Source organism: Neolamprologus multifasciatus, chromosome 8 (assembly GCF_963576455.1).
Source record: "Neolamprologus multifasciatus chromosome 8, fNeoMul1.2, whole genome shotgun sequence".
NCBI classification, from domain to species: domain Eukaryota; kingdom Metazoa; phylum Chordata; class Actinopteri; order Cichliformes; family Cichlidae; genus Neolamprologus; species Neolamprologus multifasciatus.
Window position 1 is genome coordinate 18,574,189 of NC_140446.1, and position 23,846 is coordinate 18,598,034.

General features: G+C 42.9%; 3 protein-coding genes across 5 annotated transcripts; 2 read left to right on the top strand and 1 right to left on the bottom strand.

Annotated features, from left to right (window-relative positions):
• The first annotated feature begins 191 nt into the window (after positions 1–191).
• LOC146512919 (uncharacterized) lies at positions 192–11,297 on the top strand. The gene is made up of 5 exons (XM_085169580.1): positions 192–641; positions 4,972–5,070; positions 6,590–6,733; positions 7,346–7,394; positions 7,628–11,297. Exons 1-4 carry the CDS (start codon positions 560–562, stop codon positions 7,384–7,386), a joined length of 366 nt encoding a protein of 121 aa, XP_085025706.1. The 5' UTR covers positions 192–559; the 3' UTR covers positions 7,387–7,394; positions 7,628–11,297.
• Positions 4,121–21,177, bottom strand: znf646 (zinc finger protein 646). Of its 3 annotated transcripts, none has more exons than XM_085169558.1 (4): positions 20,939–21,177; positions 16,782–19,556; positions 15,477–16,553; positions 4,121–13,171 (listed from the first exon to the last, which is right to left on the bottom strand). In XM_085169558.1, exons 2-4 carry the CDS (start codon positions 19,382–19,384, stop codon positions 12,277–12,279), a joined length of 4,575 nt encoding a protein of 1,524 aa, XP_085025684.1. In that variant the 5' UTR covers positions 19,385–19,556; positions 20,939–21,177; the 3' UTR covers positions 4,121–12,276. The 3 variants fall into 3 exon arrangements, with proteins under 3 accessions (XP_085025684.1, XP_085025685.1, XP_085025683.1); XM_085169559.1 differs by lacking the exon at positions 20,939–21,177 and adding an exon at positions 20,618–20,733; XM_085169557.1 differs by lacking the exon at positions 20,939–21,177 and adding an exon at positions 20,095–20,307.
• On the top strand, positions 20,636–23,839 carry znf668 (zinc finger protein 668). Its single transcript, XM_085169562.1, has 2 exons — positions 20,636–20,751; positions 21,350–23,839. The coding sequence occupies exon 2, from the start codon at positions 21,358–21,360 to the stop codon at positions 23,317–23,319; it is 1,962 nt and encodes a 653-aa protein (XP_085025688.1). The 5' UTR covers positions 20,636–20,751; positions 21,350–21,357; the 3' UTR covers positions 23,320–23,839.
• Positions 23,840–23,846: the final 7 nt, after the last annotated feature.

Genomic DNA, 23,846 nt, shown 5'->3' on the forward strand with positions numbered 1-23,846 from the left:
TTCTTTTACTGAGTGTCATCTGTTTTTGCCTCGGTTGCTGTTTCCCCCCTTTTTCTGTGTATGGGACCCAGACTCATGCCAGAGAGTTGTGTTTTTTGGCAGGGAGGACGGGGTGACGTCGACAGGCGTGGTAATAACAATGAGAACACTATTAAGTCCAGACTACGCGGGGTCTCGGAGAAAGAGAGAGAAGGGGAGAAATAAATGTAGGGTGTGCCCTTAAAATATGAAATATATGTATTGAAACTCTCATACCTGAGGTGGTAAAAACTTTCACTCGAACTGAAACAAATGCAACCACACTTTATGGCACTGGAGTTTCCTGTGAGTCGGGGAGTGCACACAGAGAATCCGAGCAGTACAGTACATAGGAAATGACTCATAGGAGTGGAGCTGTTAGCGTGGGTGTGTGCGCGCTATTAAAACAAGGCGCAGACTCCTCCGTATGACTCACTCTGATGCTCGCTTTTCCATGCTGAAAACCAGCACGGACTGTTAATCAGATGAACTTTCGGGAATTGTGTGGCCGACAGCGAGCAGCTTTCCCTCCGCAGACATCATGGCTTTAAACGCTCTTTGCGCGCTCTGCGGACTTATTATTGCGGCGGTGACCACTTTCCATGGTGTGAGCGCGCAGAAAAGTAAGTGAAATACGATTTTTTTCACTTCCTCACCTTTTTTTTGGGAAAACAACCTTTACTAAAAGAAAGAAAAGCAGGGAAATGCCTCGTTTGCGTTAAATTTTTCCCATTTTTTATTCTTATTCCTAAATTTTGATTCATAAGTGCTGGCGTGTTTTGCGTGAACACTGGTCAGAGTCTGGTGGTTTGCTCTGCTTATAATGGAGTCAGATAGTGGGGTCTGCTTACAGAGCCGCTTCCTTTACCAGCTGCATTTCTCACCGGTTCCGCATTCCGATCGCCTTATTTCACCTCATCCATCCGAGCCTCTCGGTGAGAAGGACAAGCCACATGGAAATGCTCTACCGCCTGTGTCCATTTTGGACAAAGACACGTTTATAGGGCCTCGAAAAAAACAAAACCCGAAAAAACAGAAACCCCAGCTTTTTAAGTTTGTTTCCACAGCGCTCTGAAGTTTTTAAGTCTTAATCCCACCGGAGAACACCAGGCGCAGAGTGCACCAAGAACATAAAACTCTGAATAATTAAATGGGTTAGGGCCATTTCCTCTGGCATTAAAGTGCCACATGCATTTTCAAAGAACTAACAGCAAACCCCGTACTTTAATCTAGATTCTATCTGTGGGAAATCTTCTCTACATCTGGACATCAGCTGTTGATCCACCCACCCCTTCCAGTTCATGACAAAATACAACACCCCCACACCCCAAAACACCCTTTGTCAGACTAGGTGTTGAGACTTGCCAAGGTCTCTTAGTCAAAAAACAAAACAAACAAAAAAACCTGACATTTTGGTTTTTCTCTCCCACTCCACACTAATTTGAAAAACTTAACCACAAGAAACACCTGTGGTAATAAAGAGATGTAGAGATGAATGATTCAGCTCCTTAACCTTTTAGCTTAATGCTTGAAATGTTATCAGTCCCATCAAGTTTCGGGTTGCAGAGGTCACCCAGCAGTCAGGCTTCAGTTCCTTCCAGTTACCTTTTGAACTCTTGTGCCGAAGTCCAGCTGCATGATGTAGTGCTGAAATCATGAGGAGAAATGCTTTACAAGGACTGTGACACATTTTTTTTTTACTGTGACCAGGGCTATAAAATGAGTCAGTCAAACCCTGGAGGGAGACTGGCTGTGGAGGACGGAGAGTCTCTGAGGGCCTGAGCATGTGGCTGTAATATAACCAGAGAGTCAAAGTCAAAGGAGGTCAAAATGTTTCAAACATGAGTGTATGAGCAGGTGGTCTTTGACTACAGATAGTCTAACAATGACCTGTACTCAAAAAACCATACAGCGGCATACTCATGCAGGTCTCAGAGTTAACTCTGGATTTCTTCAAGCTGTGACTGATGAGACAAATGAAGTGAATGTAAAATGTTTCCCAAGTAAGGTTCAGTTTGGACTGGTGGATTTGGCCCAGTGCTCTCCACATCCCGCAACACAGAAACATTTGTCTTCTTTAATATTTAGCTTTCATTAATCAGCAGCATAGATGTGACAGCTTTTTAGCTCCTTCATTCTCATTTGGTAGCTTCTTATACTTTCTGTAACCTTCATTCTTTCTAATGGCCAGCAGGGGGCGACTCGTGTGGTTAGAAAAACAGTAAAAATGACCATACCTCTTACTTTCTTTAATACCTCAACACCATGTTTCTGATGTGTTCATTGTCCGATTTGCTAGTTTCAACTTATGTGTAATACAACCTGATGTTCATTTTGTAAACTATGGTTGCCATTAAAAATAAAACCGACACCAAAGCCGTGGATGCATCACTGTGCGGCTCGCTTATGAATTTAAGCTGCTATGGTATAAATATGCATATGATGGCATCTTTATTTAAAAAAATTAAGATGTTGAGTCTGACTCGAACTTGAGACTTCAAGAGATAAATCCCTGTCAGTGATGTCACAGTGGCTGTGTCCATCTTTTATCTACAGGCTATGGTCAGGGCCCCTTGCATTTTACCCCTTAAGCATAGATTTTCAATGTGCAAGCTCTGATAGCCTTCAACAGATGTCCCTCTGTCTTTTGTCCTGTCTCCATGATGGAGACGGCTGCCTCTCCCTGAGCCTGGTTCTGCTGCAAGTTTATTCCTGTTAAAAGGGAGTTTTTCCTTCCCACTGTTGCTAAGTGTTTGCTCATACAGGGTTCTGTATTAATGTTTATTGTTAGTTTACGACATAAAGCAGCTTGAGGCAACTGTTGCTGTGATTTGCAGCTATATAAATAAAGTTGAACTGAACTGAATTAACTCATCATCTGAAAACAGATGTCCAGAGACTGAACCCGAATGTTCCCTGCTGGTGTCGTCATTGTTGAGTGATTCGTCACCATAGCTAGTTTGTCTTCCAACCTGTGGTTAGAATTGTGAAACAATGTATTTTAACTGAAACCATGACCTTTTCATAAGCCTAACAAAGTAGGTTTGATGCGTAAACCCAACCACACGGCAACTGACAAAAGTAAAAAACAAAACAACACCCATCAAAAAATAGCATTCCCAGAATGGAGGGCAAGATCTGTCTCCTGGGTGGAAGTCCTTCAGCCGGCTTCAGCCTCTTCATGCAGACTTTTTGTTTTGTTTTGTTTTCAATATCTTTTCAGCCAAGAAGGTGCTGCTCTGGAGCACTACCCCTGAATGTTGGAAAAAATGTTGAAACCAAGCATCAGTCATGTGACGAGTTCTTAGGTAGCAAGCTCTGGTTTGACCTGAAGTGCATCCTAAATACTAAGAATATTTTAATGTCACGCTTCCAGTTTGCTATGACGACTTCTGGTAAAATATTTATGACGAAAAACAAAAACAAAACACACCTTTGAGGCAAAGCTGAGATAAGCCTAATAATGTCACCGTGACATTATTAGGGCTGAACCACAGATACTACGCTTTTGTTTCAGAGCCTGTTAATTACTCCTCCTCAACTAGAGTGAATTATCACTTCAAGAGTCTTTATTATGTAAACTGTTTGATGCTCGTTAAATTGACACATTATTAAATGTGGGATCTATTTTACTTCATTTGCTGCAACTTTGTTTCACACTTTGCTGATAATACTTTTATATTACTATTTAAGTCAGGCTTTTGAACCACAGAGTAGGTCTTGCGATCAGGAATAAAGGATTTGAATACTTCAGCCATAGCACAGTACTAAAGAGATTTACTTCATATTGGTATTCATCACTTTCGTTTCATTTTTCTCCAAGCCCGCCTGATCTGTTGTAGTTTCTACTTTCCCCTTTGTCTGCTCCAGCACTGATGAGGCGGTGCGTCGTCTCCTGAGCTCGGTGTAGCAATATATTTGTTACATGTTACTGCCGCAGTTTCCTATGCTTTCATTTCCCTACTTTGATATGTGTCAGGTTCACCTCTGTGAGTTTTGCTATTGCTGTCAGCGGTGGTTAAAGCCAGCAGTTATGAAATGTTACCACAAATCATGACTCAGGTAGTTTCTTGTTAAAATTGTTGAGCATAAAAGATGTTTGTTTGTTTTTTTTAATTCTATGCAAATGCGTGTCTTACACATTTGATGAGGAATGATTATCATCATTTATCAAATGTCTCTGGGCGGTTTCCTTGTTGTTATCTGTGATGCTGTCATGTCTGGTATTGTTTGACCTCATTAGGTTGACTTTGTGTTGTAATATTGTTTTTGCAGAGATCGTACTTCATGCATGTCTTCAGGGCATTAGTGCATATGTGTTTCTTAACCAAATGCAGGATGTTAAAGCTGGAGAGAAAAACGCACACTATTAAAACAATAAAACGGCCTCTGCTCTCAGCCTGTCTCACATCTTTAGCCTTGTCCTTTCCTTATCATCTAGGAAGTGCACGGCTTTAATTGTCCGCCTGGCTGGCTGCCAGAAAAAAGAAACGAAGCTGTCCATCGTGGCTGCAGAGGTAGACGTTTTCTGTCTGGGCTAAACCAAACTGCCACTTCTTTTTCTCACAGATGCAAATTTATTCTCTGGAAGTCACACATAAACGCGCATAAGACAATTCGATGGAAGCACTCTGTGAAAGCACATCCTGCTCTTCACACACACGGCCCGAATGTTCACGCATGCCAAACCGACTACTTGTCTGTCGTGCAGATGAGATGCACCGACAGATTCTCCACAAAAGAATTTCCCTGTTTCACTTTATGAGAAGAGAAATCATTTGATGTCCTGTTCAGGTCACATGTTTTTACTGTAATAGGTGGATGGAAACCTCATTTCTCCTTCAAACCACCTGATTATGGTTTATTTGGTTACCTTCTAGGATTACAGTGTAAGGTTTGAGATAATGACCGGAAATGAAATGTCACGACTAACCTGCTTCTCTGTGTGTGCAGGTCCGTGTCGGAGCTCGGAGTTTTGGAGCTCAGACTATGATGGTTGCTTGCCCTGTGAATCATGCAAGCAGTACCCGAAAACCCCGTCCTGCAACACATGTGAGCCACTGAGTCACATCTGTTAAAACATCTGTTAAAACTTGCTTGTCGAGTGTCAGCGCTACCGTGAAAAATTATTTGCCCCCTTCCTGATTTCTGGTCACACTTACATGTTTCAGATCATCAAACACATTCTAATATTGGACAAAGATGAGCTGAGAAAATACAAAATGAAGTATTTTGGTGAAGGTTTCATTTATTAAAGGGGAAAAAGCTATCGCAACCAACCTGCCCCTGTGTGAAAAACGAATTGCCCTGTCTTGTTAAATCAATAATTAACTGTGATTAAACAATTTTTTGGAAGGTTCTGCTCCATTTCATGAGCCAGACACAGACCTGATTACTGCCAGACCTGCTGAATCAAGAAGTTACTTAAACAGAACCTTTCTGACAAAGTGAAGCAGGCTAAAAGATCTCAAAAAGTAACACATCCTGCAGGATCTGAAGAAACAGCTCAGAAACAAAGTCTCTGACATCTATCAGACTGAAAGAGTTACAAAGACTTTTCTAAGGCTTTGGGACTCCAGTGCACCACAGTGAGAACCATTATTATCTACAAATGGAGAAAACATGGAACAGCGGCTAACCTACCAAAATTACCCCAAGAGCACATCAATGACTCACCCAGGAGACCCCAGAACAACATCTGAAGAACTGCAGGGCTCACTTGCCTCAGTTAAGGTCAGAGTTCACGATTCAACAATAAGAAAGAGACTGCACATCTTGATGATCCTCAAGACTTTTGAAAAATAATCTGTGGAACTGACGACACAAAAGCTGAAGGTTTGAGTCCCGTTACAGCTTGTGTAAAACATCATACCAACAGTCAAACGTGGCCATGGTTGTATGATGGTCTGGGGCTGCTTTGCTGCTTTAGGACAACCTGCTGTAATTGATGGAACCATGAATTCTGCTCTGTACCAGAAAATCCAGAAGCAGGACGTCCAGCCATCAGCTTGTACCCTGAAGCTCAAGCACACTCAAGCTCAAGTCCACCTCCAAATGACCCGGAGACAGCAACATTTTGGAGTGGCCTCATCAAAGTCAGGACTTAAATTAGATCGACATGCTTTGGCATGACCTTAATCAGGCTGTTGGTAATGGACAACTCTCCAGTATGAATTAAAATGATTCCACAAAGTGGGACAAAATTCCTCCACAGCGATGAGAAGACTCATCGCCAGATAAGGTGGCAGGACCAGTTATTAGGTTTAGGAGGTAAATACCTTTTCACACGGAGCCATGTAGGTTTGGATAGGTTTTCCCTTAATAAGTGAAATTATTATTAAAAACTAGTTTGCACTTACCCAAAGAATGCCCTCTTTTTCAGCCTGTTAGTAAAGCAATCTGTCGTAGAAAAGATGTGAACTAAATTTTCAGTTTCTTGTCATTTATATTGGTGAGTTTTGACTATAATTGCCAGTAATAAAAAAAAACCCAAATGGCTTCTTTTAGCTGTGTTTAACACAAAAGTGTTGGTGTTAAAGTGGAATTCTAATGGTGTTTTTTTTTAAAATAGGCAAATCAGTGGATGAGACGCCTGACGTGTGGAAACTGGCAGCAATCACCAGCTTCTCAGTACTGGCTGTGGTGCTGGTCAGCGCTGCACTGATCATTGGGGTCATGGTGCATCGACGCAAGTCGCACAAACGGCCTTTACGTGGTAAGACGCAGGAGAAAGGTGTTTCCTTTGATGCATTATTTTAGTGTAAAATGAAGGGAAATGAAGTTCACTGCTTACAGTTGTTTTCCCACTGTGTGCTGGGAACGATCTCTAGATTATTTTGATCCTGGAGAAATCTGAAAAACTGGAGGATGCTTAGGGAAGGCCAATAGGCTGCTGTGCATTATCTTGTAATTATGAATTAAACATGGCGCCGTAGTTTCCGTAGTTTCCGTAGTTTCCGTAGTTTCCATCAGCTACTGAGTATCAGTGGTAAGAGCAGCATTTGCGCATGCAATTACGATTTCTGGGACGGGGTTAGGTAATCCTCTTACAAATTGTTTGGCGTCTCTGGTGTAAAGTAGTTCTTGACGCGAGAACAGTCTGTGCTGCTCCTGTTTTGTTTTTTTGTTTTTTGGAGTGAAGACCCTGCAGCTGAGTCACAAAAGGCTCAGGATGTATTGTATTCAGATTCACCGGGGCCTTTCTAACAGCGGGAAAAGGATAACTAAATTCTTGATGCCCTTTCTGTTGTCACAGCTGTTTTGGAGGAGCGTCAAAAACATTGTTTTAAAATGCTCATTCGTTTTTTTTAATCTTCATTTATTACAGAACCCATCGAAGAAACTGCGGGGCCACTTTATCAAGCTTAAACCACTCAGTAAGTATCACATGACTCTCTCGCTGTGTGGTGCAGCCAATCATAAGAAAGTTGGCTTGAAGGTAGAAAGAGCCACAAGTGTTATTTCAGACGGCGTACACGAAGAACTGCGACTCCTTCAATGCTAATGTAAAAAATAAAAATCACAGAGTGGGAAACCATAATAATGGGTCCACTTTTTCAAATGTGACTGTAAAGCGAGGTGGACTAAACTGCTGTCACTGCCTCCACAGCCTCATCTTCCTCTGAAAACTGATGTAACAGAACCAAGGAGCCACTGGTTACAAGCCGGGAGGAGGAAACCTCTGAACGACGAACCGTGTACTCTGACCGCAGGGTATACCTCGACCAGAAATGGACCTTTTTTTTTTCTTTTTTTTTTTAATTTATTAGACTGGTTGGTGAAGAGATAAGCTCAGTTCTCATGCTTGGTGTAGGTCCAGTGGTTAAGACAGGACTTGCAATGAGCAAATCTCACACCTCTGTAGGTATATTAACAGCATTATACTAGTGGTATCATCTTTTAGAACTTGTGTGCCTTCATATTCCACTCCGTTGAGATTTTGATCTGGATCATTGGGGGGGTTAGGCAGGTTTGACTGAGAATTAACCGCAAAACTAGAGTCTGTACGCCTGCATTGCGTTGTGCTGTTTTCAGTAGGACTCCAGTGAATGTAACACAGCTACATCCGCCAGCTGGGCCACAGTTTGATCCCCCCCGCTGTTCAGCGGGGTAACACAGGGCCTCTCTGCTGGTCATTTACCACAACAGCCTCTGAAAGATAGATCACATGTGAGTAACACATACTGTTTGGCACATTAAGGCCATATGAATGTAGCTACCTTTTTAAAAATCTTTTTAGGTGAATTGTACTCCAACCTTTGTTCCTGCCAGTACCTGTTCTTGTAGTTGCCTGACGCAGTGAGAACGCTGTTGAGTAAAGGAGCAAACTGTACTCATGCACTGTTACTGGGTCTCCTGAGACCAACACAGACCATTTATTGCAGGTCTCTAAAATATTGTCTTGTCTGTTTTTTTCCCCTTTTATTTCATTTAGAGTTTTTGATGTCATTTTTGCCTAAGACAAACCCTGAATTCACATGACTGTTGCAGCAGCGCTTTGTAACCCAGGATGCTTGAAACACTAGACGTACAGCCCCAAACTGCTAACATGTGAGAATGTTGTGAGGAATGTACTGCAGAGAGGAAAACTAACTACACCTACAGTGTTTTAAACAGAGCTTCAGCAATCACAGCGCTTTTCAGATCTGCAGCAAGGCAAAAAAGAAAAAAGAAAGGATGGTTGCAACTGCAGTGGTCTGTAATTTTGTTGCCGCTGAAGCCAACACGAACCACAGCGGACAGGGTTGTTGTCTTCAGCCTTTTTTTTTAAATGTTTTTTTTTTCCTTGCGATAATTTGACACCGACAATGTTTCAGGTCACGGATCTGTCTGCTTGTGGGTGAACCCTCTGGCAACAAAATTGGGGAACCATTTATATTGTCTGTTTTATTGTTTATTTCTTTTTTTATTTTTTAAAAGAGGTCTATATTATTTATTTTAGTATGTTGAGCTGTTGTAATGCAACAAATGTGACAGACAAGCACAGTTTTAAAGGGACACCAGTGAAGATCTTTTCAAAACGTCCACCAGGCCAGCTATTACTGAACAATATCTTAACATTTTCTACTTGTTTCTCTTGCCTTCTAGTTCTTCTTGTATATAATGTAAATGCACTGGCTTTTACTTAATGCAATCTTTATAAACTGCTTTTTGTGTAGCAAATGTATTTTCACAATAAAACTGACAATTTCCATCACTGCTGCAATTGTTTTTCTTTGAATTCAATTCAACTTTATTTATATAGCGCTAAATCACAACAATGGCAGCCTCTAGGAGCTTCATATTGTTAGGTAAAGAGAAAACCCCAACAATCTCATGACCTCCTGTGAGCAAGCACTTTGGCAACAGTGGGGAGGAAAAACTCCCTTTTAACAGGAAGAAACCTGGCAGAACCAGGAAACCAGGAAAAATACTTAAACCTTCAGCAGTGTAAAAACTTGGACAACAAACACATTTTTTCCCCAAGTCTTTTAATTTATTTCACCTAAATTGAAATAATTTTCTCATTTTTTTCTAAACTAAGTTCTAACAAAGAAGTAAAAATCTACGCTTTAGAGTGACAAAATAGTTATATAAATATTAATTAAATACTAAGCAGATATATATTTTAACACAGAAATCCAATAGATGAGAACATGTGGTATATGTATTTTTATTACACAATAGCTAATCTAGCAGTTTTCTTCTGTTGAAGAAAATGCAAAAAAACAAAAAACCATTAAATAAATTTACAGAGATCCAATCATCATCTTTGTTCTAATATATACAGCGCACTGAAATTAAACACGAACCACAACAGCAGACTGTGATAGTGATCAATGACAGATCAGTGCGAAAGGTTAAGTGCCAAATGAGGTGAGACCGAGAATGCGGTGCAAAAACAAGTCAGTTTAACTCAAGTGTGCATGTATCATTTGACATCTTACAGGCTACTGTGGCATACAAAAAAATAAAAAATAAAAAATAAAATCTGACAGTGAGGTCAGTTAAATCATTACGATTGTTACACAATGACTTTAAAAAATGTAACAACATGGCACAAGGCAAGCTGTGATATTAGAATCAGTATACTGAATCCGATCCCGCTTGACTCCATACAATGGTTAAGACAAATGAGACGCACTCGACTTGTGCACTGAAACAATACTTTCAGCATATTGCTTAAAACGTTACGACCCGCACACTAGCTGAGGTGATTCATCAAGCAGCCGACTTGTCGCTTGTCAACACGGCCCTCCTTAGGCTACAAGTGTCGTCTACACATGTGCAAATAGAAATCTGAAAACCACAAACTGCAAACAGACGACCGTGGTGAGGAGGAAACTGCACAAACTAAAAGCCCTAAGTCTGATGCTTCATCCGTGCGATTACAGTGTATTCTCTACTGATAAGCTGTATGAGGCATTTAAGTAGCAGTCTGTCAGGAAGGCAGGGCATTCGAGGTATTTCATGCTTTTATGACCAGTGCCAAACAAAAAGAAAAAAAAAAAACGTTAGAAAAACAAATCCTGCGTGTCTACTTTTGATAGACGTCTAAATTGTAAGAAAAAAACCAAAACAGGCACATTACACAACTTGACCAAGATTAATAAAAAAAATAAAATAATTGCACATCTTGCAACAATAACAGGTTTATGAACAGTAAATATGAAACCGGTTTTTCACTATAAATAAAGTTCTGGTAAGTTTGTATTTTAATAATTGTGCTTAGTAGAAATGAGGCATTATGGCCGCGGACAGACAGGTGAAAAAAAGGAAAAATAAAATATCCCTGCAGCAGAGGGATCCAGTCTCATTCATATAAAGTGGTGGGCAATGTTTCTGGTATGTTTAGGTCTTCTTGTTCCTTTAGAGGTGACGCGTTATACTGCCCCAAGAGGGGTGGGTGGGTGTGGGTGGGGGGGTCACTGACTGGTTTGATGAGGATAAAAATGATGGTGTCAGGGCTCTCACTTTAGGGCCTTGAGCAATCATGTTGGTTTCTCCTTTAATGTGTTGCCTGTTTCCATAAGCATGGATGCAATGCTAGTGTCGACTGTTTTAATGAAAGTTTAACTAGAACTGAGGAGATCCAGGTCCAAAGATACATTAAACAAATTTACAATTAAATTAAATTTACCATTAGAAAAAGAAAAAAAACATTTACAGTAAAACGCTCAGTGAGAGGAGGTTTGTTAACATCAAACTGCTACAATCAATGTACGTTTTAGGCACTGGCACTGAAATGTGACTGATGCTTTTCAAAGATGAAACAAAAAAAAAAAAACACAACCCAAAAACAACTATGCTCAGTTTGAGAACAGATTTTCTAGAATGTATTACACATCAGGTACGTTCCTTTTAAAGGTTAACCCTGAGTGCTAACAATAACACACCATCCTTGGCTCGCTCGGTCCTTCCTATTCTGAAAATTAATGAGTAACCAATCGACTGATGAGAAATCCCTCAAAGGCTACATGAGTTTTAGAAGACAGCTTTTACAACATTCAGAAAGTTTTCCCTAATAAAATATGCGAATAAAAATAAGAATAAATTAATAAATACATCCATTTTAGCATACGATGTCACTCGACGTGAATGTGAATATTGAATATTATTAGCAGTACGACTATTTATTTCGTAATATGGTTTCAGTTAATCACTTTGACCTTTCAACACACCCAGAGGTATTTGACTTAAAATTAACCGGCCTGCCTGATATGAGGAAGGCGAGCAGTCTCTCAACACTGATGGCAGAGCTAACAAAAAGATTCAGAGTTATATACAGTTTGTATATTTAGTTTCCTATGGAACTCACAGAGGCACTGAACACAATTATACATAGCGAGAGTTATAACAGTACTGTTGTACAAAAATGTGTCATCAGCTTTATGTTCTTACATGAACCTTCTCTGTTCACTTTGGTTGGCTGGTTCATCATTGAGGAATGAGCGAATACTAATGTTTTCATCACCTGCCCGGTTTTAAGGGATCCCGTGTATCCATGGGAAACATTCAGGCCTTATTAAAAGCTGACTAACAATCCCTCTGGAGATGTCCCATTGATGTAACCATCTGTTTTTTGTTTTCTTTTTTTTGGAGGTAAGACTGGAAGTCAGTGATGAAAAGTGCGTATCTTCAAAGGAGCATCTGTTAGAACCAAGGAGCACTTTCTGAAAAAAAAATAAATACTGTTTTACAATTACTGATCGAGGGATAAATAACACAAGCATATGAGGACCATATGTCCTCTTCTTTTATATGCTATTTAGTACTTCTTTAAAGAAAAGACCCCATGTCTAGGTCCATAAATGCATTAGCATCCATGTTAAATGAGGAGTCGAAGGTCTGGGTGTTCTGGTGCATCTTCTGATGGTGTCGCAGGTTGGACTTGCTGGAAAAGCTCTTGTCGCACAGCAGGCAGGCAAAAGGCTTCTCTTTGGTGTGTATCCTTCGGTGACATATGAGCTGAGTGGACACCCGGAACGCCTTCCCACACTCCAGGCACTGGTAGCGCTTGGGCTCTGTGTGAATCCGTCGGTGGTTCTTCAGGGCCATCAGGTTGGTGAACTCCTTCTGGCACACTGAGCAGAAGAAGGAGCCCGTCTTGTGGCTGTTCTTGTGGTTGAGGAGGGACCCGGCGTGACGGTAAGTCCGCCCGCAGTGCTCGCAGACGTGGCTCTTCTCCTCTGTCACAGAAGTGTTGTTGTTCTTCTCTGAATTAGGAATGCTTCCTGGAATATGGGACAAAGGTGGTGGAACTTCACTGTGCATCCCTCCCATTCCCATGGACTGACTGACTCCTGAGTCCCAGCAGAGGCTGTTATCTATAGCGTCATCCTGGTCTTGTTGGTAGTGGTCCTGAGCCACGTGGTGCATGTTATGGTGCTCCTGATAGCTGGCTGCGTCGGGAAAGCTCTGCTGGCACAAGCTGCAGACCACAACCTGGTCCTTTGAGTGCACCTCCATGTGGCTCTGTAGGTGGGTGACCAGACAGAAGGTCTTGCCACACTCGGGGCAGCAGTGACGCCTCATCTGGGAGTGTATCTGCAGAGTGACGGGATCGGGAAATGTTTGGAGACACAAGGTGCAGTGGTGGAGGCTTTCGGAGTGTGTCTTTTTATGATTGAGAAGGGAGCCCGCATGGCGATAGGAGCGCCCACACAAGTCACACCTGCGGCAAGAAATAATTAAAATTAAAAAACAACAACAGGACACTGCAACTCAAAATACGTTAACCAACAGTGAATGATTTATAAAACTATTTGTGACATTATAGTTAATGTTCGGTACGTTGCAGAATCAAACTAGAATTACTGTCTCATAACTGCATACCCTTATTAACCAGACAAGTTATAGCCGAAGCCCACAGGCAGCAGTTTTTGTATTTTTCACACAAATCCTATGAAGCAAAGTGTTGCAAAAAAGCTCTCAGTGCTCAGCTTTTTCCCCCCTCTCCCACTGGTCTCACAGTACTTTCAGTCCAAAACTTGTCGAACATCACATAAATCAACTTTAACCTTGATGCACACTCAATCATCCAGGTAAGAAAATCCCCAAAAGTTGATTCTGTTCATTTGGACGTAGCATTTTCAGTGTGAGAAATGTTTTGTCAGTCATCAAAGTGGCTTCTTCAGTCTCAGCTGACTGCAGGTTTCCCCAACCTTTTTAAACAGGACATTTTCAGGCCCCTCTTCTGTGGAACCAGCTTCCAGTTTGGATTCGGGAGACAGACACTATCTCTACTTTTAAGATTAGGCTTAAAACTTTCCTTTTTGCTAAAGCATATAGTTAGGGCTGGACCAGGTGACCCTGAATCCTCCCTTAGTTATGCTGCAATAGATGTAGGCTGCCGGGGGATTCCCATGATGCATTGAGTTTTTCCTTTCCAGTCACCTTTCTCGCTCACTATGTATTAACAGACCTCTCTGCATTGAATCATATCTGTTATTAACCTCTGTCTCTCTTCCACAGCATGTCTTTTATCCTGTCTTCCTTCTCTCACCCCAACCGGTCGCAGCAGATGGCCGCCCCTCCCTGAGCCTGGTTCTGCCGGAGGTTTCTTCCTGTTAAAAGGGAGTTTTTCCTTCCCACTGTCGCTAAAGTGCTTGCTCATAGGGGGTCATATGATTGTTGGGTTTTTCTCCGTATCTATGAAGCGCCTTGAGGCGACTTTTGTTGTGTTGTGATTTGGCGCTATATAAATAAAATTGAATTGAATTGAATTGAATTTGCATAATGACTCAAATCACCCCCACAGATACAGTGGCCAGGGAAGCAGAAGAACATCATATCAAGAAGGCCCTGAGTAAATATAGCCACCTAAAGTATTCTCCAGGCGATCCAGGAGAGATCAGCTGCTGCCTAAACAAACACCCTTAGTGATCCCTTATGTGTCAGGAGTATCTGAACGGCTTAGATGCATTTTCTCTAAACATCGCGTCTCTGTGGCTTTTAAACCCCAAAACACGCTGCGCCAAAAACTGGTCCATCTCAAGGATCGGGTCCCCTGATACAAACAGAATAATGTAGTGCGTGCTGTTAAGTGTCAGGAGGGTTGCTGTGATCCATTCCTCATCAGGGAAACCAAACAACCTCTGACGGCACATCACAGAAGAGCTAACTCATCAGGCAAGCACTCTGCCATCTATTAACACCTATAGGCCAGTAGCCACTCTTTCAATGATGGGGATGTACACATCCTGGACAGGGAGGAACTCTGGTTTAAGCGAAGAGTCAAGGAGGCCATTTATGTGAAAAAGGAAAGACCATCTCTAAATCGAGGAGGAGGCATAAGGGTACATCTTTCACCATTTTGCAATGCTTTGATTGCAGCCATTCCCCAACTCTGTGAACAGTACTCACAGCCATAGGTCAAAGAGTGTTTGAGAGGAGTGTTGTGACAATAAGGTCACTGATGCTTTCAAAAAACAAACAAACAAACCAAAAAAGAGATTGTCCATTGACCTTTTGGATATGAACATTTATCATTTTAAACATTTTTGTATATTTCTGATCACAATTATTGAAAGAATTCTCTAGTTGTAGCTAAACAAGGTCACAATGACATCTGACCTCCAAATTATTACCACTTCATCCTCACATTCAAACTCAAATGATATCAGGTTAACAAGAATGGGATAGAAGGTTTTACAATTAAATGTATGCACAACTTTAAAACAAAATGCTTTAAACCATGGCTGCTGTTAGCACTCATACTTAAAAATGAAGCTGTCAGTACTCTCTAGCAAAATTTGTTGCAGTGATGTTGTTTCTTATGCAAACACAAGTTGCTTAATCCATATGCATGAAAAAAATCCCAGCTATGTCTGCATTAGTTTAGCAGGGGATAACGTATTAGTCTGGCCAAAGTCAGGCTTTATCAAAATGACACACACACACACACACACAAAAAAAAAAAATCAACAAGTGAAAGAATTAGAAAACCACTCCAATAATAATTAATAGAAAAGACTTACATGAAACACTTGTCTCCTCTCTCTGACTGCTGGACTCCAGATCCTGCGTTCTCCTGACCTCTGCGGCAGCGATGCCTCTTCAAGCCAGACCTGCCCTGGAAGCTTTTCCCACATGAAGAGCAGCTAAAGTGATTCACCGCCCGATTGTGGACCCTCTGGTGATTGTGCAGAATGCTGGCGAGACGGAAGGCCTTTCCACATGTCAGACACACGTATTTCTTCTTTTGCGTGTGGATGCGTGTGTGATTGCGCAAAGCCATGGGGTTAGTGAAGGGCTTAGAACAGAAGTTGCAACAGTAGTGCCCCGTCTTATGGGTATTTTTGTGATTCAACAGTGAGCCTGCATGGCGATAGCTGCGATTACATATGTTGCACCTGAAAGGTCGCTCCTCTTTATTTGGAAATGTATTTAAATCTGCTTCCCTGCTACCCGAAGGTTGATCACAGGTGTGGGCTGCCAGCTGGTCTGCAGAGAAAAAGGCCAGCTTACATTCCTTACACTTAAAGGCTTTAGATTTTAGGCCCCTTCTGACTCCAGACCTATCTTTTCTGAGGTCTCCACAGACATGAGCTAAAAGTTGCTTCCTTCCTCTAAAGCCCTTTCCACAGTTTTGGCAAGAGTGCCTTTTATATGCAAAGTGGGTGCGTAAGTGGTTCTTCATTGCTAGCTGGTTGGTGTAAGTGTTGTTGCAAACTGAGCAGCAATATTGACCCGTTTTATGAGAGTTTCTATGGTTAACCAAACTTCCTGCATGGCGATACGTGCGACCACACTGGTCACAGGCAAAAGGTCGTCTGTCACCTGCATCCTCCGATTTCACTGACATCTCTGACTTTGTCTGCGTTTCTCTTTCTTCAGTTGGCTCCTTGCAGCGCAGAGCAGAATTACAATCCTGATTGGCATCTGAAGCTAAGGGCTGCATTCCTCCATCTGACCTGGTCCCATTCATCTGCATAAGGGCCTGGATCTGGCTATTGAGTTCCTGGATTTTGGCTTGGTTCTCTTTGTGCCTTCTCAGGTGATTCAGTAGCTGTTTCTGAATTTTGAAAGCTTTCCCACACTCATGACAAGTATGCCTAAGGGAGGAGACAAGGGTTATAGTTAATTCTATGTTTGAAAAACTGGGCACAATCTCCACAACAAGTAAAGCCACAATGACAGAACACTTTGACACCGTGACAGACAAAAACACAAATCAGACCCTACAAGCAAAGCTTTGTTTTTAATCACTTCTTTCCAACAAGCACAGATCATCTATAATATTAATTAATAGTATTAATAGTGTGCATTCATGCCAAACTAACCTCTTAATATCAAAATGGGATCTCTGATGATTTTTAAGGGCCAGCAGGTTGTAGAAGCGTTTCTGGCAGACGAGACATCTGAAGACACCCGTTTTGTGTGACTTTTTGTGGTTGAGGAGGGAGCCAGCGTGCCTGTATGACCGGCCACACTGATCACACTTGTATTGACGTTTCTCAGTATTGACCATGTCTTTGTCAGCACCCGTGTCTTGGTGCTGGGCAACCTTGTTTACTTTCACTTCCTCCTTGCTGTCCACTAACTCCTGTTTCCTCTCAGCTGTGCAGTTGTGGTTCTCAAGATGATGGTAGCTGGTGGAAAAGATGCCACAGCTTCCACAGATGATGTTTTGCGCTTCCTCCTTGCTTTCAGAAACATCATTATTAATGTGGAAAGGTTTAACATTATCTACCTGGTCCTGATTGTGCACAAGCTGATGAGCAATCAAGTCTTGCTGATTGGCAAAACTTTCCCCACATGTACTACAGATCATCATTTCTCCTGACTCCTCATCTTTCAAATCTTCATGAGAGGATGTGGAAGAAGGACCTGAGCTTGTAGGAGTGCCGTGGGATTGTGTGTGCCCTCGGAGATGGCTCCTGAGAGCCCTCATGGTTGTGTAGCTGTTGCCACATATGGAGCACTGATAAAGGTCACCATCATCTTCCTCATCTGTGTTAACATCTTCTTGGCCACTGTTCAGCCGTTCACTTCCAACATTTTCTTGGAAAGTTTGTTCAAAGTGACTTTGGTTGTGGCTAGCATTCAGACCCTGGAACTCAACATTAATTCCTGGATTTCCAACTTCACAATGGCCATTACTGACCTGGAAGTTTAAACTGTTGTGATAGTCACCATTAGTAGTGTTATGTTGCTGATGCAGCAATGGGCAGCTGTGAGACTTAATCCCTGCAATATCTGCAAATGTCTCACCACAGTCTGCACACATGTGCCTCTGCATCAGGTGTTCATTGTGAGGTAGATGCACAGTCATATCCTGGGAGAAGTCCTGATTAAACTGCTCGTGGTACAGTGCTCCATTCCTGCCATCAATTCCATTCTCCTGATCCACACAAAGCACAGGATGAGCACTGTTCTCTTCTTCATCCTGGGAGGAGAAGCAGCCCTGCTGGTTATCCAAAGTCAGAGGCTCTGAGGAGAGCCAGTCTCCCTCAGCACTGAGGTTAAGAGAAGACGGCTGAGCTTTGTGGAGGCGAAGATGACTTTTGAGGGCTGCCAGGTGAGGGTAATTCTTCCTGCAGATGGAACACTGGTAAATCCCAACCTGATGTGACCTTTTGTGGTTGATGAGGCTCCCAGAGTGCCGGTAGCTTTTACCGCAGATCTGACACTTGAAGGGACGCTCATCAGAATCTACAGTTGAAGTCTCTTCAATTTCAGGTGCATTGCAATTATTTTGTGTGGGCATCAGGGTAGGACTGAGAGTGTTTGTGTCCATGATTGGGGGATCTCCCTGAGTGCTATTGGACGATGGGGTTTGATTACTGGAGCAGTCAGAGTACATGTGAGCGTTACTTCTAATCTTCTCTTGTGTATCAAAGTCTCCATGACTATCCATTGATGACACCGGAGGAATATTGTTTATAGGAGAAGCATAAAAGTTGGACTCGGGTGAAGCAATACTGTTTTCATATGATACACTGTGGCTCTCTGACAATGGATCTTGAAGACCAAATGACAGAGATGAAGAGTTATGCATTTGGATGTGTTCCTGGAACTCCTCATTGTTTGGGAAAAGTACCTGACATAAATGACAAAAGTTTACTGGAGCATCTTGGCTCTGAGGTGAAAACTGGTCAAGAAGTGTGCCTGCGTATGACCCACCTGTCGAAGTGAGGTCAGTCCCACTTCTCGCCTTGTGTGTTCGCTGATGGCTGTAAAGGGCAGCCATGTTACTGAACAGTTTGAAACACACTGTGCACTCAAACGTTCCCACTTGGTGAGTCTTTTTATGGTTGGTCAGGCTTCGATGGTGTATGTATGACTTGTCACATAAATCACACCTGAATGGTCGATTTACTGCATCCTCTGAGGTCTCCGATTGCACATTATAAACAATCTCAGCCTTGTCCTCAGATGGGCCATTTACTGTGGAAATCCCAACGCTGGCCAAGTGCTCACTAAGATGATGTGGGTGATCGTTTTCAAGTTCATCTCTGTTTTTATATGAGGAATATTCCGTGTCCACCTTCCGATATGACTGCTCTTTTGCTTGTCTGGCAAAATGAACCCTCTGATGTGTAGCCAGCTGCGTTGCCAGGCGAAAAGCTTTTCCACATTCCGCACAGGAATACTTTTTAAGGGAAGTGTGGCTCCGGAGATGACTCTTCAGGGCCGAGGCATTAGAGTTTTCTTTTCCACATATATTACACTGAAAAGAACCTACTTCGTGAGTCTTTTTGTGGTTAGTTAGGCTACCAGCATGCCTATAACCACGTCCACATTCATCACATTTAAACTTGCGTTTTTCATCTCGCTCCTGATGGCACTCCATATGTTCGACTAGACTGGGCATACTGGGACACACCATACCACACTGTTTGCAAGGAAAACCTGTTGTCCTGCCATGGTCTTGCAAAGCCATCACAAGATATGGACTGAATTAAGTGTGCCAGACACAAAATAGGGCGGAAATGCATTAGATGCCTTTCTTATCCATATAAAAAGAAGGCAGTTCTAGCCACAGAAATATGTCAAAAACAGGTCCCATCAGATCACTGGAGTGAGTTGAATTTGAAGAATCCAGACAAATAGAGCTGTGGAGAACAGAAACAGTATTAGTTTTATAAAGCACGTCAAACTAGACACTTTAGGACGCCGCAGATAACTCATTACGATTAAACTCATACAAATGAAAAGTACAAACTTTTAGATAACTATATTACAGAGTTAATGTGTTACCACCAGTAGTCAACATGCATGAGGGAAGACGTAATAGCGGAGTGTAAACAGTCTGACAGGTTTTGCTATACCTCTGCACCATCAGGCTAACTGAACTAGCTATGTCAATACACCAGGAAAACAACGCCTGTCAATGCAAATGTACTGACACTGTAAATCCGCATCACTCTCCACATCATGATCAAAAGCGGAGCGGATTATGCACGCTGTCGTTGAGTTTTTAGGAAGAGGAAGCAACTTAAATATTAATGGTTTAAAAATGCAGTGAGCTAACATTAGCGGAGTATGAGCTAGCATCATCTTGGCTAGCTAAACAAACATTGCACCCACTGCAGCAGAAAGCGTTTTTAAACGCGAAACTCCAAAGGCCAGCGACTGCACGGAGTTTAATACCTGCGGGAGTAGTTATTCCAAGCGAGCCCCAAAGACATATATTCACTCGCTTTTTTAAAAAAAAATTCACTTTTGTGTAAAGGGCAGCCCCCCTTTTTCCAATTGTCTTTTTTCTTCCATCCCCATTTCCACATTGCGCTTGTTGCTAGGAAACAGGAAATGTGCAACAGAGAAATAATTCCCTCTCAAAAGTAACTCTACTAGCTCAAGATGCAGCAGCTAATCGATAAAACCGATAAAAAAATAATATATATATATATAATACGTTGTTTTTAAGCAAATAGAAAGCAGAAGGTGAATGTTCATTTTTAGTTCATTCTAAAAATATCTTACATAATCCGCCCCAAAACATACTGGTTAGCTAAAATAGCTAGATTTGCATTTAAGTTGAGCAGTTGGGCAAGCATCTTTCCATTTTAACACACAATTGTCGAACTTTATTGGGACTGTAGTATCTTACTAGAGGGCTTATAGTACATTTATGATGTATGTTATATTAAAATTTTATAATTAAACGCATTACACGCTTGGCTTTCCAAGAGCTGTCGTCATCATGGTCCTAGAGCCGTCCGCTCTCGCACAGCCAGTCAACGGCAGCCACCGTGTCTCACAGTAAACGAAGCCCTTTACCGAACGGCGATTAATGCCCTGATTCCGGTAAGATCGACTTTTGTTTTTCTAATACACGCAAGCAACTAACTTAGCTAAATACATGCTGTACATGTACAGTAAAGATGATGATGATGGCACCGTGGAGTGAATCGGTACAGCCGGTCCTAAAGCCAGCCATTTTGAGTTGGTGAAAATATCTAGCAAGCTAAAGCTAGCGGAGGGGTATACGTACATAACACGCCCGGGCTGTTCGTGGTACCATCACCCTAAGCTGTGATCTCTTGTGTTTTTCTCTGGTCGTGCACATGCCACTTGTTCATCTTCATGCACTATGATCTCTGACATTACCTCGCCAACTTCCTTTGGCATTAAAGCGGCTAGCTTATTGTCCCTGAGGTCCTAATGCCAGCCATTTTGTTATTAACTGCACACCCACATATTTCTTTTATTATCTGACTGATTATTTCTTATCCCTCAAAACCCACTTTCATTAAAGTTGTACTCTTCAAATCCATAAAAGTCATAGGACTTAACAACCTCATGTCTGTGGAAGAATTTCTATCCCAAGCTGCCAATGGTGTGTCTTTAATTTTTACATTGTTATTAAACGGTACATTTTTTCCCCCATCATCTTTTTTTGTAGATGTAAAGATGGCCTCTGCTCAGCCTTCAAGTCCACCTCTTGCTGTGGAGCACACCCCTCCTGTGCAGGATGAAGAGGGCCAAGAGGAAGAGGTGGAGAGGGATCAGCCTGCAAAAAAACGTGGCAGAGGCAGGCCTCCGAAAGCCAAACCCCTTTTCAAATGCACTGCGTGCACAGAGGCCTTTAAGAGTCTGTCAGCTCTGCAGAGCCACAAGCAGTCGGCACATGTGAAGGAACGGCAGCAGCACCCATGTCCCGAGTGTGCCAAAACATTCTCGAGCAAGGCTCAGCTCTCAAAGCACGAGCGCACTCACTCAGCCCAGCGCCCCTTCCAGTGTCCCAGCTGTCACAAAGCTTACAAGACGCCCACAGAGCTGCGTAACCACAGCCGTTCTCACACTGGGGAAAAACCTTTTGTATGCACAGAATGTGGCAAGGCCTTCATGCAGGCGATATGCCTCAGGATCCATATGACACAGCACAGTGGAGAGCGCCCATACTCCTGCCGTCAGTGCTCTAAGAGCTACCCGACCCTGTCCAAACTGAAGGTGCACATGCGCTCTCACACGGGAGAGAAGCCATACTTGTGTGCCGAGTGTGGGAAGAGCTTTGCTGACCCCTCAGTGTTCCGAAAGCACAGAAGGAACCACCAGGGCCATCGACCGTATGCTTGTGACGAATGCGGCAAAACATACACTGAGCTGAAGGACCTCAAAAACCACGAGCGTTCCCACACTGGGGAAAAACCCTACCTGTGTTCGGACTGTGGCAAGGCCTTCTCCCGCTCCTCTTCCCTGGCCTGCCATCAGCGCATCCACTCGCAGAATAAACCCTATAAGTGCGAGCAATGCACTAAAGGCTTCACCCAGCTTTCTTCCTATCAGTCCCATCTCCGCACTCACTCTGGTGAGAAGCCGTTCCTCTGCCCGCAGTGCGGCAAGATGTTTTCAGACCCCTCCAGCTTCCGTCGGCACCAGCGAGCCCACATGGGATTCAAGCCCTACCCCTGCGATAAATGCTCCAAGAGGTTCCGGCAGCCGGCCGACCTGGCCGTACACGAGCGTGTTCACTCTGGAGAGCGCCCGTACAAATGCCAGAGCTGCGACAAGGCCTTCGTAGCTTCCTGGGATCTGCGGCGCCACATGCTCGTCCACACAGGTCTGAAGCCATTTATGTGCACAGAGTGCGACAAGTCATTTGCTGAGCGCTCCAGCCTCAACAAGCACCGGCGTGTGCACTCTGGAGAGAGGCCTTTCAAATGCGAGGAGTGTTTGAAGTCGTTTGTGGTGTCCTCAAGCCTGCGCAAACACGAAAGAACTCACCTCGCTGAGCAGTCTGAGCAACAGCAGCAGCAGCAGGAGACAGAGGCTGGGTCACCCTCAGGCTTCACTGCCCACACAACTCTCCCTCAGTTCTCTTGTACTCACTGTGATGCTACATTTGGTACCTGGGAAGAAGTTCAGACCCATGAAAACCTTCACCCCATTGACTCTACCCAGTCCGTTGGCAAAATCGTGTCGCTGGGCTTGCACATCTGTAAAACCTGCCACGAGGAGTTTGCACAGCTTGCAGACTTGCAGGAGCATGAAAAGCAGCATCCCAAGCCGAGGCCGCACGTCTGCGACAGCTGCGGCAAGGGTTTCCTCAACAAATCGGGACTGCGCAAGCACCAGAAGATCCACTCCAACAGCAAACCCCACAGCTGTCCCCACTGCGGCAAAGCCTTCCTGTTCGCCGCGTACCTTCGCAAGCACTTACGGACTCACGCGGACGCCGCGCCGGTTGCCACGCAGCTCGCCGACATAAACATCATTCACACAGATCCCCTGCCTTCTCCTCCGACCCCCAGTGAGGTTTCTCCCTCGTCGGTCGAGCCCGGCACCATGTCGCTGACTGTCCCGACCGTGACTGTCCCCGTCACCGCTTTCCAGTCTCTTCGAGAGTACTTAGTCAAAGAAGAGGGGATTTAAGCTTCTCTGTAATTTTAATTCCACACGTTTACCCCGTGGCCTTAAAGCTGTTTTTTTAGATGGGTCTGACTTTTCAAAATAACTTCCTTAAGAAACATCAAAAACACATTCTCCTTATGTAAACGGTCGACATTTGGTCTTTGTTTTGTATTGCTGCAGTACTTTTAAAAACAGTTATGTGTATTATATGTTAATGTATTAAAATATACAGTATACTGTACTATAAGTACCTTACTATAAAATTGTCGTATCTGTTGTAATGTCGTCATAAAAATCCACCATAAAGAAAACAAACGAAACCAACAATTAAATCCTTGGTTTCATGGCCGACATGTTTTTATAAAACATTTTTAAATGTTTTTTTGAATCTCTTTTGTCTGAACAATTTGTAAGTGCTTCACTGTGTCGCTAAAACAACAACTTGTCAAGCTGCAAAAGGTCGCTGGCATTCAAAAATGCCAAGAGGAATCACATTTTTATGCCAATAAAAACATGTGTGCAACAATCAGTAATAATCGGAGATTCAC

Bases quoted from the DNA above. Each gene is read 5' to 3' on its own strand.
- LOC146512919 (XM_085169580.1), top strand. From the start codon at position 560: ATGGCTTTAAACGCTCTTTGCGCGCTCTGCGGACTTATTATTGCGGCG. The intron at 642-4,971 runs GTAAGTGAAATA...CTGTGTGTGCAG, and splicing joins TGGTGTGAGCGCGCAGAAAA to GTCCGTGTCGGAGCTCGGAG. The intron at 6,734-7,345 runs GTAAGACGCAGG...CATTTATTACAG, and splicing joins GCACAAACGGCCTTTACGTG to AACCCATCGAAGAAACTGCG.
- znf646 (XM_085169558.1), bottom strand. From the start codon at position 19,384: ATGGCTTTGCAAGACCATGGCAGGACAACAGGTTTTCCTTGCAAACAG. The intron at 16,554-16,781 runs GTTAGTTTGGCA...CTCCTCCCTTAG, and splicing joins TCCCATTTTGATATTAAGAG to GCATACTTGTCATGAGTGTG. The intron at 13,172-15,476 runs GTAAGTCTTTTC...TTCTTGCCGCAG, and splicing joins AGAGGAGACAAGTGTTTCAT to GTGTGACTTGTGTGGGCGCT.
- znf668 (XM_085169562.1), top strand. From the start codon at position 21,358: ATGGCCTCTGCTCAGCCTTCAAGTCCACCTCTTGCTGTGGAGCACACC.